This window comes from Lampris incognitus, chromosome 20, assembly GCF_029633865.1.
Source record: "Lampris incognitus isolate fLamInc1 chromosome 20, fLamInc1.hap2, whole genome shotgun sequence".
Lineage (NCBI taxonomy): Eukaryota > Metazoa > Chordata > Actinopteri > Lampriformes > Lampridae > Lampris > Lampris incognitus.
Window position 1 is genome coordinate 23,081,652 of NC_079230.1, and position 13,749 is coordinate 23,095,400.

The 13,749-nt window shown below is 45.1% G+C and overlaps 1 protein-coding gene across 1 annotated transcript; it reads right to left on the reverse strand.

Moving 5' to 3' along the window:
- Positions 1–739: 739 nt before the first annotated feature.
- Positions 740–9,726, reverse strand: LOC130130479 (uncharacterized). Its single transcript, XM_056300188.1, has 9 exons — positions 9,635–9,726; positions 8,085–8,194; positions 7,716–7,800; positions 7,414–7,597; positions 6,440–7,288; positions 6,114–6,307; positions 3,916–4,724; positions 2,810–3,013; positions 740–1,886 (listed from the first exon to the last, which is right to left on the reverse strand). The coding sequence occupies exons 1-9, from the start codon at positions 9,724–9,726 to the stop codon at positions 1,642–1,644; spliced, it is 2,772 nt and encodes a 923-aa protein (XP_056156163.1). The 3' UTR covers positions 740–1,641.
- Between the last annotated feature and the right edge of the window lie 4,023 nt (positions 9,727–13,749).

Genomic DNA, 13,749 nt, shown 5'->3' on the forward strand with positions numbered 1-13,749 from the left:
AACCCCGGGGTAGTCCAACCTTGGGGGTCGAGTTTGCATGTTCTCCTCGTATCGGCGTGGGTTTCGTCCCACAGTCCAGACTCCAAAGACAGTAGGTCAGGTGAATCGGCCATACTAAATTGTCCCTAGGTGTAAATGTATGTGTGTGTGTGTCAGCCCTGTGATGGTCTGGTGGCCTGTCCAGTCATTGGACCTACTGTCCAGTGGTAGCTGGGATAGGCTCCAGCATCCCGCGACCCCAGTTGAGATAAGCGGCTGGATGGATGGATGTTTCTTTTTTGCTGTAGTGTATTCTTTGCTTTTCAGAAAATGAAAACGCTTCCTATATTCATATATTGTTATTGTTCCCCACAACTCAAAACCTGACAAGACATCCATTAAGCTTTGCGAGTTTCCAACACTAACACAATTCAGCTACTATCATGTTATATATTCACACTTGTACCAGGCATCACTTAATACTACACACCACCTGCTCAGAGAAACTATGAATTACAGGTCCTGCCTAGTGACATCGTAATCTTATTGTGTTTATCCACTCATTTTTATGAGGTACTTCTTTGTTTGTTTTTTTACCATTTTTAAGTAATAAAATCAACTGTTGCAAATTGTCGTTTGTATTTTTTGGACATAGTACTTGATCAGTGCAATTCATCTGGAGTTTGTGTAATTCTGTGCCAGTGATGTAAAACCTCACTTTAAGATCCTGTTTGAGAAAACACAGCAAAATGTCATCCACTTTAATAAGTACAGGTAGTATTTACAGTATGTACAGCATAGCACAATACCAATTTTGTAACCACTACCGCCGGTTAGTATTTACATCGGGAATAACACAATATGTTGATTTTGAAGTAAAAGACTTTAAAAAAAAAGACATGATATGCAATAAACAAATTCAAGTAGGCGTGCCTCGATACATACTAGTTTTACTACGATTGTGGTACAGAGGTATTCGAGAACCACTTCACAGGTGCATCATGGTCCAATACGTTGAAGAATACACTTGACTACATGCGTCAGCTATGACAGCCACAGGCTGCAGGGGCAAGACGCCAGTGAATTATATATATAGATCTATATATCAAACACAAACTGTACAGTTGACGTGTGTCTCAGTCTATAAGACGTGGGATAATTCTACAGGGTTTTTTTTTTCTTTTTCCCCCGGGTTAGAACAACTGGTTTCATCTTCCACCTCTTTTCCACATTCACGTTTGGTCATCAGCCTTAAGCAGAAGAAGTGGGCACTAGAATGTTCACCCTGCCTTCACGCACACCTTCAGTTTAACCACTTAAAGAAAGACATCTCAAAAACAGGCATGGGCGCCCCCAAGCTGAGGACTGGAGTTTTCCCTCAACACCACCATCCTCCAGCCGTAGCCTCAGCTTCATTACACTAATCCCTCATGAACTGGGGCAATGGGACTAGGACTGGTAGTGTGCCTAGCGCCACATACTGCATGGGGGGGCCAACAAAACAAAGTCAACTTTAGAAAAAGAGGAATATAAGCTGCGCCACTCCACCATAACCAGGACTGCAGTCTCTTCACTGTGCTTGCTGGTGGTGTCGATGATACGATTTGTGTGTGTGTGTGTGTGCGCGCATGTACAAGTGTCCTCCTTTGACTCCTTCTAGATCTAGCAAACTGAGCTGGCGCTCTCTCTCCTCCCCTGCTTCTTCAGCAGCTGGATGCGGTTGTGGACGTAGAATTTGATGGCCCGCCAGTCTCGCTGGTTGCTGACCAGCAGGGGGCAGAGCTCTAGACAGCGCTCGCAGTCAGCCTTGGCAGGGACCCGCAGCTCCACGATGTTCCGCTTCAGGTGTGTCTCCACGGCAACACGCTCCGCCTCCGACCAGGGCCGCTTGAGCACGCCCCGCTTCCCTGAGTGTTGAGAGAGAGAAGAGTTAGCGACAACGGAGGGAGTCAGACTCATTAAACATTCATGTTGTTATAAACTCAATTCAATTCAATTCAATTTATTGTCATTAAAAACAATGTGCAAAAGGATCTAATGCTTACTTTGAAATTAGTGTTGCAACTAACAGGTATGTTAACTGATTAATCTGTCAATTATTACTTTAACTGAATAAATAGATTAAAGTAACAATTTTTAGGATTTGAGAAATTAACTAAATAGAAGCAGTGATACATGGATAATAAAAGGAAAATGCAACTAGAGCAAGTGTTTGTGCAGAGAATTTTTTGTGCCAATTTTGTCAATATAAAAAATTATGCATTAGCAGGAATTGCTAGCTAGCAAGCTAGCTAGTGATCTCAAACTACTCAACTGTAAAACTTACACTGATTTGGTGTTGCATTTGGTTTGGTTAGTCACCAAACCAGATGTTTCATTTGTATTTAACGTAGCTATTTGTCTGTTTGCTTGTTTGGGATTAGGATTTTGTGCAAACTTTACTGTGTTGAGCCCAAGCTTGACCATGCTTAACATTTTACCAATGTAGCCACATTTTGCACCACTGTTCCAATGTCTTTACAAACACTATGTACCTTCAACACTGATTTGTAGAAAACGGCACAATAGCCAATGAATAGCTGTGCAAAATGGTCCTTGCAGTGGATGCATTTCAGGCCAATTCAATAGTCAAATTTAAAAGATGATACTTGATACTTTAATTCCAAAATGAAATCTTATGGCAACACATTTTTACGATTGATTTTATTAAGACAAAATTCAAATTCAAATGAACCCAGGTCTATTAACTCAGGTGCAATTTTTCATTCCAAACCAACACTACACTGACTGATTTCTCTGAATAGTCCTCCTAATAAAACAGATTGGTTACCTGATTTGGGCTGAGTACTCCTCCTTTTATGGATGCCTGGGGGCGATGGAGAAATGGATGCAGCAAGAGTTCCCCTCTTCTTCCGTGGTGGTCGGCCCGGTCCTTTCTTCTTCATCACAGCCTCCACTTTCTCCTTAACTTCCTCCTTATCGCCCTCTACCGCCGAATCATCTGAAAAGGAGTCTGCCGAATTGCCAGACATCACTGTAGGATGGACAAAGAAAAAAACAAAAAAAAACCCAAAATAATGTAACTCAGTTTAAAAGTACAATTTGCAGTTAATTAGTTCTGTTCAGTCACTTAGTCATGCTTCACACCAAGTTTTATTGTTAGAATACAGAGAGAGCTTGTATCAAGTTTGACTTGGTTATTGGTCAAGTATAGTGAAAAACAAAACCATGAAGCCCAACACATATATGTAAATGAAATAAGTATTTTTCCATAGAACTGGAACAAAATGCATCTTGATTTGTCTTGTGTTCAAACTACAGACAGACATGCTGCCTTACACTCATTTATCTCATTTGCAACAGAGCTTACTTTAACTTGTAGTTGAAGCTATAATCCTCAAGATTTACATGCAAATACATTTCCTTTTTGATACCTTCTGCTGCTGCAGTATGTAAGACATTAGCTAATCCACAAATATCCAAATCATGAATGCTTTTGTACTTCCCTCATTTTATTGGTTAATATCGGGTAAGAGTTTCCCCGGAATAATAATACGGCATATGGTGATTACTTTGAAGAGGAAATTGTTGTGGTTAAACATTTGGCAGACCAAGCTGGGACAAGAACTTAATAAACAGACAGTACCACGTCAATGGCTAAAACTCATGTTTAACAATATTTATTTGTTCAGCAGTGGGAAAGGTGCTTATATGACAGCACTGGTGACTTCTGTTTGATTTCCAATGGATCTCTGCCACCAATGCCATTACCAAATATCACTGCGAGTGTCACTAAGTTCAACAAAAATGACAGCATTTAGGATTGCACCTTTAAATGTATTTAAAGGCTTTGGAGAACATACAGGTGGGATCAAAATGCTTCAAGACAAACTTTTCTCTAATGGAAATATAAAAAAGAAAGATATGATATCTTACCATCCAATTCCAGACAGATGTGCTGCAGGCTCATCCCTCGGAAAAGCACACCCTCCTTTTCCCCGTAGAGCACCACACGGCCCACACGGCCCATCAGTGCTGGGTCCCTGACAATTGTGGAGCAGTTCTGGGTCACGTGGTATTCATGCTCTAGGAAATCTTCCACGCGTTTGACAGCACCACCTTCTGGTGGCCCCTGGCCCTCTCCCTCCTCCAACAGCAGGAGCTGGGTCAGGATGGCCACCTGCCGTCGCACCCGTGTCGCCGTCAGCGCGGTGGGGTTCTTGGCCCCACTGGCCCGTGCCAGGTTCCGCAGCAGGTCAGTGCCCCTGAGCGGGGTTGCGGGCGAGTGGTAGGGCCTCGAGAAGACGTAGGGGCTTTCTGGGTCCACTCCCACATTGGGGCTGGTTTGGAGGAGCAGCTCCAGGCAGGACTCACAGTGTGGAGGGAGGATGAGTGGCTGGATGCGGCCACGCTTGCCAAGGACGCCTGCCCGCGGGAGGTGGCAGAGCACCTGGCGTTCAAACGGAGAGAGGAGGGACTCCATGCCAGAGGGGGAGCTGATGGGATTGGCCTGCGGGGTGATGCGGTTGCGGTAGTCCTGGATGGTGAGTTTGGCAACCTCACACTCACGGTGGCGGTTATAGAGGATGAGCAGGGAGAGGCTGGAGTGGCAGAGCAGGCGCCAGGCCTCGGCAGAATGGGAGGAGCGAGTCAGAGACAGGAAGGAAGAGTGCTGCTGTCGGCGGAGGTAGAGGACCAAACAGGAGAGGGAGGAGAGGAGCGGAGACATGGGTTGTCTGTGGGAGCTAAAAAGAGAGAATAAAGCATTTGAAAACAGCACTATAGAACAGTGATTCTCAACTCTAGTTTACAAGACCCAGATTACTGCTGGTTCTGCCTGCTAGTTAATTAGTTCACCTGTTGTACTAAGTCTAAACCCCCATGACTTGACAGGTGGATACTGGGCAGAATAGAAATCTCACATTACTTGGGGTCCTGAGAACCAGAGTTGAGAACCACTGTTGTAGAGAACACTACCTTGCAAAACAAAATCACTTTTGATCCCCAATTGTTTAAATTAATGTCTAAGTAACAATGTATGCATGCACTCCCAAGATTTTAATTTTAGCCTGATAAAGATAATATTCTGAACAAGACATGACACCATTAACAGTTGGTTCATTTTTCCGCTGGGTTATTTAAAAGGCTGTTTGGACACGTGAATAGATTTATCGCATTATTACTCCCAATTGGAGCTTCTGCAACAATTGCTGCCATCTGAAAAGGGAAAACAACTGAAAGGAAATCACTCATCTGGTGTTGGCAAAGTTATTGCTTACATAGAAAAACGAGCAAATCAAAGGGGAATTCTCAGCATTTTTGGGGCAAGCATGAAACAGTCCTCATACTTAATACTTTGACTGAAATTGCTATGGCTGCAACGGATATCCTGCACCTTCGCTTTAAAAACAAGAGTGAAACTCACATGTTAATCGCCTGTTGCAGAAGGGGTGTTCAATATGAATCATCTTTATTTGGACGATGCTGCATTACATGCAAATTGGCATGAGAGGAACATTTTTTTTCATGATGGTTCAATCAGACTATTGTTTTATTTATAATAAAGATTTTTAATAACAAATAAAACTAGGGGTGGGGAGAAAAAAATTGATTCAGTGTAAAATTGCGAACTTAACGTGACGGTTTTAATATCCCAGCATTTCCCCTGAATTGCAAGGTTGAAGCAGAGTGAATAGATGCTGAGAGGAGATTTGATGTAGTGATTTCTACATCTTTGTGTTTGAATATGAATTGTTTCAATGTTTACGCAAAGAATTATTCTCATATTTTAAGCATTTTCAACACATGGGGTTTAAAATTAAATGCATTTTGTTGTCTATTTCCCTTGTAGCTTTCACATTTTACTGTAGATAAGTGATGGAGCCTTAAAAACAAACTGGTGATAATCTTAACATTGAATAAGATATTCATGTGATTATGAAAAATCATAAAATGTATCGAATTGGCACTAAAAAATTGTAATATTGAATCAGAGGGTACCTGCCAATTCCCAGCCCTAAAGTAAACATAGTCATTATTTCTCAGCTTTAGTAATCATCAGCAGTTACTTGAGATTAAATCTCAAATTTGTCTTTCATTGTGTCTGCTGAAAAACAACATTTAACCAAACACACCTCAAGATCTCTCCATTCTTCTCCTCAGGAGCTTCATCCTCCCCTTCTCCACTCAGCTCCAGCTCTTCATCTGGGTCTACATCTGGTTCAGGAGTTGGGGGAGGAATGAGCTCCTCTTTACTCCTGGAGCACTCCTCCTCCTCCTCCTCCTCTTCCTTCTGCTTCTGCAGCTGTTGCTGCTGTTGCTGCTGTTGCTGCTGTTGCTGCTGCTGCTGCTGCTGCTGTTGCTGCTGCTGTTGCTGCTCTTCTTGCTTCTCTCGCTTCAACCTCCGACCCCTCCTCGGTGTGGCTGGGGCAGGTGGCGATGGACTCTTCACCCGTGGTACCACAGGGGGCGGGGCTCTTTTAGAGGTGGGTAGCGATAGGTTAGGCCCCTTCTTGGAGGCAGCCGGCTGAGCTGGGGTAGGCGGGGACAGGGAGAGTGAAAAGGAGACGGCGCCTGCGCCTGAGCGCGTCGCTAGCGGCTCCCTCTCCCTTTCCCGGGAGAAGAGAGGGGGCGGCGCAGGGTTGGAGGAGGAGGGCTGAGGAACAGCAAAGGAATGACTATGAGCGGCGGTGGAGGAGTTGGAGGAAGATGAGGGATGGGTGTGTGAAGCGCTGCCATTGGAGGAGTTGTGTGAGTGCAGGTGCGCAAGCTCCATGGCAGTGCGGACCTCTGGCTGGTTGGCGTGGTGCTTCTCCAGGTGGCGTGCCAGCGAGCGGTAGTGGCGACCACAGTATGGGCAGTGCTGCCGCCGGCTCACTGTGGCACCACTGGAGCTGCCAATGTTTATGTTAATATTATTGTTGATGTTTGTGGTAGGGGGCGCTAGGGCACTGGCTGGGGGCTGGGACTGGGATCTGGAAGGGGGTGCTACGGCTGCTGGTCGGGAGAAAGACGAACATGGACGTCCGGGTCCTCTGGCAGAGGCCGCTGTGCTCTTCTTCTTTGAGTTGACAGCAGCGGCCAACTTGCGCTTTTTGCGACGGCGTAGCATCCGACCCCTCATCTCCTCCATTTCCTCTTCTTCATCATCATCGTCATCATCATCATCTTCCTCCTCCTCGTCCTCCTCGCGGTCCGAGTCGCTGGGTTCAGAATGGGTGAGTGGGGATGAGGAAGGGGATAGCGACCAGGAGGGGGTGAGGTAATCAGAGACAGAGAGGGAAAGAGGGTGGGGCCCAGCTTCTTCCTCCTGGTTGGAGGTAAATTGGAAGAAATCAAATCCTGATAGCATGAAATTTAGAAATATAAAACAGGTTATACAAATACACAAGAACTGTTTTTTCAGTCCCATAAAGGGGCTTGTTTAACACTCACCATTGCATTCTCTCCCCAATCTGTCAGGCTGTAATCTACTGTGATCTCTTCCCCTTTTGCGATGTCTCGGATTGCTATGACGACCAACCGCACCTGACTCCCGCAGTGCACCTCACGGATCCGACAGTTTGGTGGTGGGTGGAAGAGCACACCACTGGCACCCTCCTCACCCAGCTCTGGGACACTGGGATTAGACACAGAAACCAAGATTTTCAAATTATATCCCTTATCTGGATAAAACTAGCTGGTGACAAGGCAGATAATGAAGCCATTCCAGTTACTGTATCAGGACTGTTCCTCACCAGAGTTGAGAAGGATCAGCCAGGTAGTAAGGACTGCCGGGTGGAGGAAGACGGTCCTCTGCACCCTCTGGGTACTGGCCATCACCTAAACATGATCGTATAGGTTTAATTTGGCATGTTTGTAACTCTTACTCTACTGCTTCTCCAGGGGAATTCTTTTTGTGTCCAACCCTCTATATAGAGGTGCCAACCCGCTAAGTAGTGTATTAGTACAGCTGACATTTAGTGGCAGTCCTTGCTGAGAGCTGATTAAAAAACAGTGTTGCATAGATAGAAGAGACTTCATGAAATAATAGAGTGGGAGAATATCCATCATATTCGCAAGGTCTCAAAGGGGTGCTCTAGTCATGTGTGTGTGCACACGCATACCAGGGCTGTAGCTGTGTTCTGACATGCTTTCCTCCTCCTCATCCTCCGTTACGTATGCTCGATCACACACCTTCACAGGTGTCCCCTTCCTTTTCCTCCCACACACTCGCCTGCAAGAAACATACCAGGGCTTCAGTTAACACAACAATCCGTGGCATTCTGTCAAAGCAAGGCCATAGACTTACTGCACAGCTTGTCTGGACAGACTGAATTGTGACATGAACACTCCGCCTCCACCTTATACAAGTAATTGCTGCTGCTGCAGAGAAAAGTTCCCTAATGGGATCATTTAGATTAAAGTTATTACTTCTCTCCATGGCAGCTTTCTATCGGAGACACAGGTCCCAAAGGCTCTTAATTGTAGCAACTACTATTTGTCTCAATGACAATGTTCTTTTGGCATAGGCCATTAAATGATCTAGCAGTAGTTGCATTTAAGGATAATATAGTGATCACAGGCAATCCTAAAACATTGGTCTTGGCGTCAACTGCGTAAGAGAGGCAAGCAGGGTTGCAACAAATACAAAAATGAACACATAGCCTGTAGTCTTTAATTTGCAGTAGAATAAAGATTCTGCAAGTGCAATTTAGTGCACGTGTGCAATCTTTGGGAGTTATTCATGCTTCACTTGACATGGGCCTCTTTGGTATTATTTCTACCATACCCAGACCAACAACTTTGTCCGTACTATATCACGCGAAGACATGCGGATGAAACTTTAACATCAGTTATCACAAATGATATTAATATCACCAAAGCAGTGGACGTGACCCCACCCCTTCATTCTAGCATGTGTGATTTACAAGCCAGTTGCGGGTGTTGCGCACATCGACGCGTCCCTCCGGTTCAATTACCTTGTGACACGCCGCGCACCACCGTCGCAGGCGGTGTTTTGTTCTCGGTCAGCAACTTTGTTTAACGAGCCGTCCGTAGAAATAACGACTGGACGGTCAGCTAACGCAAACGCTCCGTGCCACATTGTGCCGTACGGGTTCCACTCCTACTATAAAGGATCTGCAATCTAAGCAAACTTTGACCATACGTGCATGACTCCAAAACGGAGCGGATCGCTAAAAAAAAAAAAAAAAAAAAAAGCCGCGCCGCTAACGTTAAATAGCAGGCTGGTGATTCCTGCCGGGGGCATGCTAAGCTTGCCTGCCAGCTAGCTAGCTAGCTAGCATCCATTTGCTAAGCCTGTAGGTTGACTTCTCCCCCTCACCCCCACCCCCAACAAAACACCAACAACCGAAAATCCCGTTGGTTTTTTTTTTTTTTTTGTGGGTCGTTTACCACCTCGTTGAGGTTGAAGGTACGAGGCTCCGGGGCGCCGAACCTGCGGGCCGGATCAAAAATCACTTCCCCGCCCCCGGTTCCATTTTATCGCCACAAAATCATGCGTGCGGATAAAAGGCTTTTTTTTAACAACTTAACAACCCGTGCGTTATTCATTCTCGCATTTCTGCACACACAACACAAAGCGAAAAAACACACACACACACACACACACAACACACTGTTGGGAGAAACGGTGCGGTATTGTTTTTCTCACCCCCGTGGCGGCGGCGGTTTACTCCCATCTCCGTCGCTGTCGAGAGTCGGCGGCTCCCGGTAGTCAAAAGGCGACCGTACGTTTTCCGCCATTAGGACTCCCTTCCCTACCTCTGGCGCTCCGGTACACTGCGCACTGCGCATGTGCACAACATCCGTGGGGGTTCCAATGGTAAAATGGGGGTACACTTAAAAACAGAAAATGACATTAATAAAACAACTCTAGCCACATTAATTGGGTTGATGAGAATTAATCTCGTTTATCGCATTTCGTCTCTGTTCTTTCGTGGATTCATCTGCAACTGCGACTCATTTCAGCCAGCAGGATCTGTGTATGGGTTTAAGTGAACTCAACATAGGCAGAATGGATATGAGTCAGTTTAATCTTCACTGTACATCCAAGTAATCATCTACAGAGAAACGACAGTGAGAAACCTATGAAAGTAAAAGGCATAAAAATATCACACCAGCAGGTCTGGAAACATCAGGTCACAGCACATTCAGTCATTATCATAGCTTTCAGTCGGTGTATGCTGTATCAAGACCTGAATCAGTAAAATGAGAGTTTGGTGAAGAGGACGTGACACTTTTTGGCTACAGACATTGCAATGTTACTGTGCAACATTAACCTATCAGTTCAAATTTGTTAAAACGACATAGCAGCATGTTCAAGTATGAGAATATAGTAGAACCTCAGGAGAACGGTCAAGGATACAGCAGCAAACACGACACTCCATAGTCACAGATAGAGCCAGTCCAAACACCAACTTTACAGTCACACTGTACATGGAAAGGTTTAGCATCCGGCGTTTGTTTTGGAATTACTTTGTTCGGTTATGCTGGGAAATATAGTGAGTTAAAAGCTGCGTAACCAATCAACTCCATCTGGCAATGTGGCTGCAGAATCAGCTGCATTTTAATCACAGTTTATCAGTCATGTCCTTTTGGTTACATTCTGCAAGTTAGTTTGATCCTGTAGAGTTAGTAATAGCATTTCAAACCATGGTGCATATTTTTTTCCAACCAAGCCCCTTCATATTTCCCTCTATCAAACGTAGAGGATTATCCATCACTGAGTACTAAATCAACAATTTAAATAAAAATAAATAATACATCGTTCACCTATCTGCAAGAGCACAAAGCAGACCAAACTCAAACCTAACCGTCTGCTTTGTCAAAAGAAAAAGGCCTCGTGTAGAAAAACTACGAGTCATTTTCACACTTGCTAGCCAAATACCAAAGGCTGGGACAAGGTGGAGTTTGTTAGAAAGGAGCTTAGTTGGTGTTTTAGTTAAACAGTTAAGTTTTGCATTTGTAACTTCAAGCACTCACAGTGTATTCATATCACATCACTTCATTTCTCTTTCGGGATACATTAAAAGTCAAAGCTGGCTGTGTTGGGATTCGGAGTCAGTTCATAGTTGCTGATCGAAGGGAACCTATTAGATTTCTTCAGTGCCTTCCCTTTCTGCGTGCAACACATGGAGAGTCTTCGATGCGTAGTCTGCCCAATGGATCAGCTCCAGAAGAACTCGATAGGTCCACAGTTTGGCCGCGAAAGACCCAACGCCATCGACCTCCTACATAGGAAGAAAGCAACAAAAGGTTTTTGGTACATTATTCAACATGTCTCTTGTGAGCACTGAATATCACTAAGAACAAGAAAAGGGCAGCTAAGTAGAGAAGTTGACTAGTGCTACCCTGACAAACGGTCACAACACACCGGTTAAAATCTGTTCATGTTATGTTAGTTCTGGTATGCCATGTCTTTGTTTTATTCATTTCCTCTGCGCTTGCCCTCTGTGCTGTTTACTGAAAAAACTCAAGACTGAGGAAGGATGGACTGTCTAGTCTGAGACAAAAAAAACACAAAAGAAAAAACGCATTGAAAGGAAACCCTGTGAGGACAAGTTAAGAAAGAGGAACGGGAGGAAAACTGAGCATAGTTTCAGGTCCCTCGGTCAGATAGACTTGAATACAACAAGAGATGCCTACTGACATAAGGACAGAAACAACATTTCATCGACACTGGTCACGGCCCACTGAGGCGAATTTGTGATTGTGGGCTATGCAAATAAAACTGACTTGACTTGGCAGTCATGCATGTGGATGTGCTGTTGGCCAACCCCCTGATTCTCTGACCTAGTCTAACACATTTAACAATTATATTAGTCAAATTAACTTATTAGGCAGACAGCTAATACCCCCCCCACAAACACACACACCCCAGTCCCTAATTTGGAAGTCATCTGAGTGCAAATGTCAAATATGACAGTTGACTTTGGGCACGGCACACTTATGAAGAGGAGCAATATGGCACTAGCAATACCTGTGTGTCTCACTGCTTATTATGAGTGTTTTTACCAGTACTATACCTCGTTGCATTGGTCATCTGGGGTGACTTCCACAATAGTGTCCTCTGTCTCTACCAAAACCTTGGTGCTGTGAAGCAGGTGCTCCAGCCTGGTTCGCACATTCTTCCTCATGCTCTCATACTCGCCTTCCAGCTCACCCAAATCCTCCTCCTCCTTCAGGATGAGGCAGTGGAGCAGCCCCAGACACTGGCGCAGAGCTGAATGCAGCAGCTGCACCTGCTCCTCGGTGCTGGGCTCCTCCGAGTCTGGGGAAAGGGACACGATGCGGCCCCCTGCCGGGGTGTGGTCCGAAAGGAAACTCTCCCTCTCCCTCTGGAAGGGCAAGTGGAGGATGAGGATGGGGAGGAGAGACAATAGGCTTTGCGGGCAGGGAAGACCAAGAGATACTAATGCTGATCAAGGACATTTCAACTACTTGACATTGAGTAGAAAGCAAGTGAAGTGACACCAGACGCCATTGGTCTTACACCTCTATTTTTGATTTTGACTACTATCAACGATAAATGGAGGACTAAGCAGCACAGAATTCATTACATCGACCAATTAAAAGGTGTACTTCATGTTATAGAAGGTACACCTTTTCCAGCCTGACAACTGGAAAATTCAATATACACTATCCTTTACGACCAGAGCCAAGGGGAAATGGAAATGGAGGTCTTCTAGGATGATTAAATTAAGCACTGCAGTGTCGCCCCATCTTCCTCCTCCTTAAGGAATTAAAGAGGAGGAAGATGGAGATGAAGATGGAGGAAGACAGCGCACACACGCAATGATAAAGTACTAACATACTGGCACGGCTGTACAGATGTCAAATTCGACAGGTGTCTCCCCCGCAAACCGTGCATTACATTACACGAAAGGCTTTTATTTTTTAACAGTGGTCACCGTTTTTTATCTTTGCGAGGCCAACGCAGACCTGCGCGGTCAGGGTTTCCCCATAAACAATACCGGTACTGCTGCGAAAAGTAACGGGACGAGGGGGAGGACACACTCATCACACACACTCGGGCGACAATAAATAAATAAATAAATAAAATAACAATAATAGTAACGCGAACTCGCAAAAAACCGACACTCACGTATAGCTGGAGGAGATCGGCACACTCCTTGCGGAGTAACCGGGCCAGGGCCACAGCCCGGGCCGTCCGTGACCGCTCCGGCGCCGGCGAGTCTGTGGGTAGTATCCGCTGCTCCTGCGCTGCCATTTGCACGCCAGCCTAGTTGAGGTGGTGGTGGTGGTTTGCGGTGAGTTGGATGAAAACGGGACCGTGCGAAATAATTTCCCAACCCCCCCACCGCCGTTGCCGATTTGATTTCTTAAAAATAAAAAAGAGAGATTTGCAGTTTTGCGATACTTGATATACGAAGCCCTTCACGCTTCTCACGTTGTCATTGAAACATGTTGATTTCGAGGTCCATGTTGACAGGGACGCAATGCACGCAGGGCAACGGGATTTAATTGGTTCCGCAAAGCCGCCGGGGCGTTTTTAGGGGGGGGCGCAAGAGAGGCTTTACCCCCCCTCCTCCGCAAAACATCACCGTGTGGCCCACCACCAGAAAAGAAGATAAATCGAATAAAAATGCTTGATTAAAAATGTCAAATGATCCATTCGACGTGTTGTTGCCTATGAATGTAATGAGTTTTTGAATTATTGGTTTAAAACACAGGATTTTAACAATTTGGTCAAACTGTAGAACGTTTCCTACACAAGCTATAGAACAAATACACTTTAAACGCATT

What these genes read in the sequence shown, in the direction of transcription:
- LOC130130479 (XM_056300188.1), bottom strand. Translation starts at nt 9,726, where the DNA reads ATGGCGGAAAACGTACGGTCGCCTTTTGACTACCGGGAGCCGCCGACT. An exon ending in AAGAATGGAGAGATCTTGAG is followed by an intron (nt 4,725 to 6,113) that starts GTGTGTTTGGTT and finishes CTCTCTTTTTAG; the next exon opens with CTCCCACAGACAACCCATGT. An exon ending in CATCTGTCTGGAATTGGATG is followed by an intron (nt 3,014 to 3,915) that starts GTAAGATATCAT and finishes TCCATCCTACAG; the next exon opens with TGATGTCTGGCAATTCGGCA.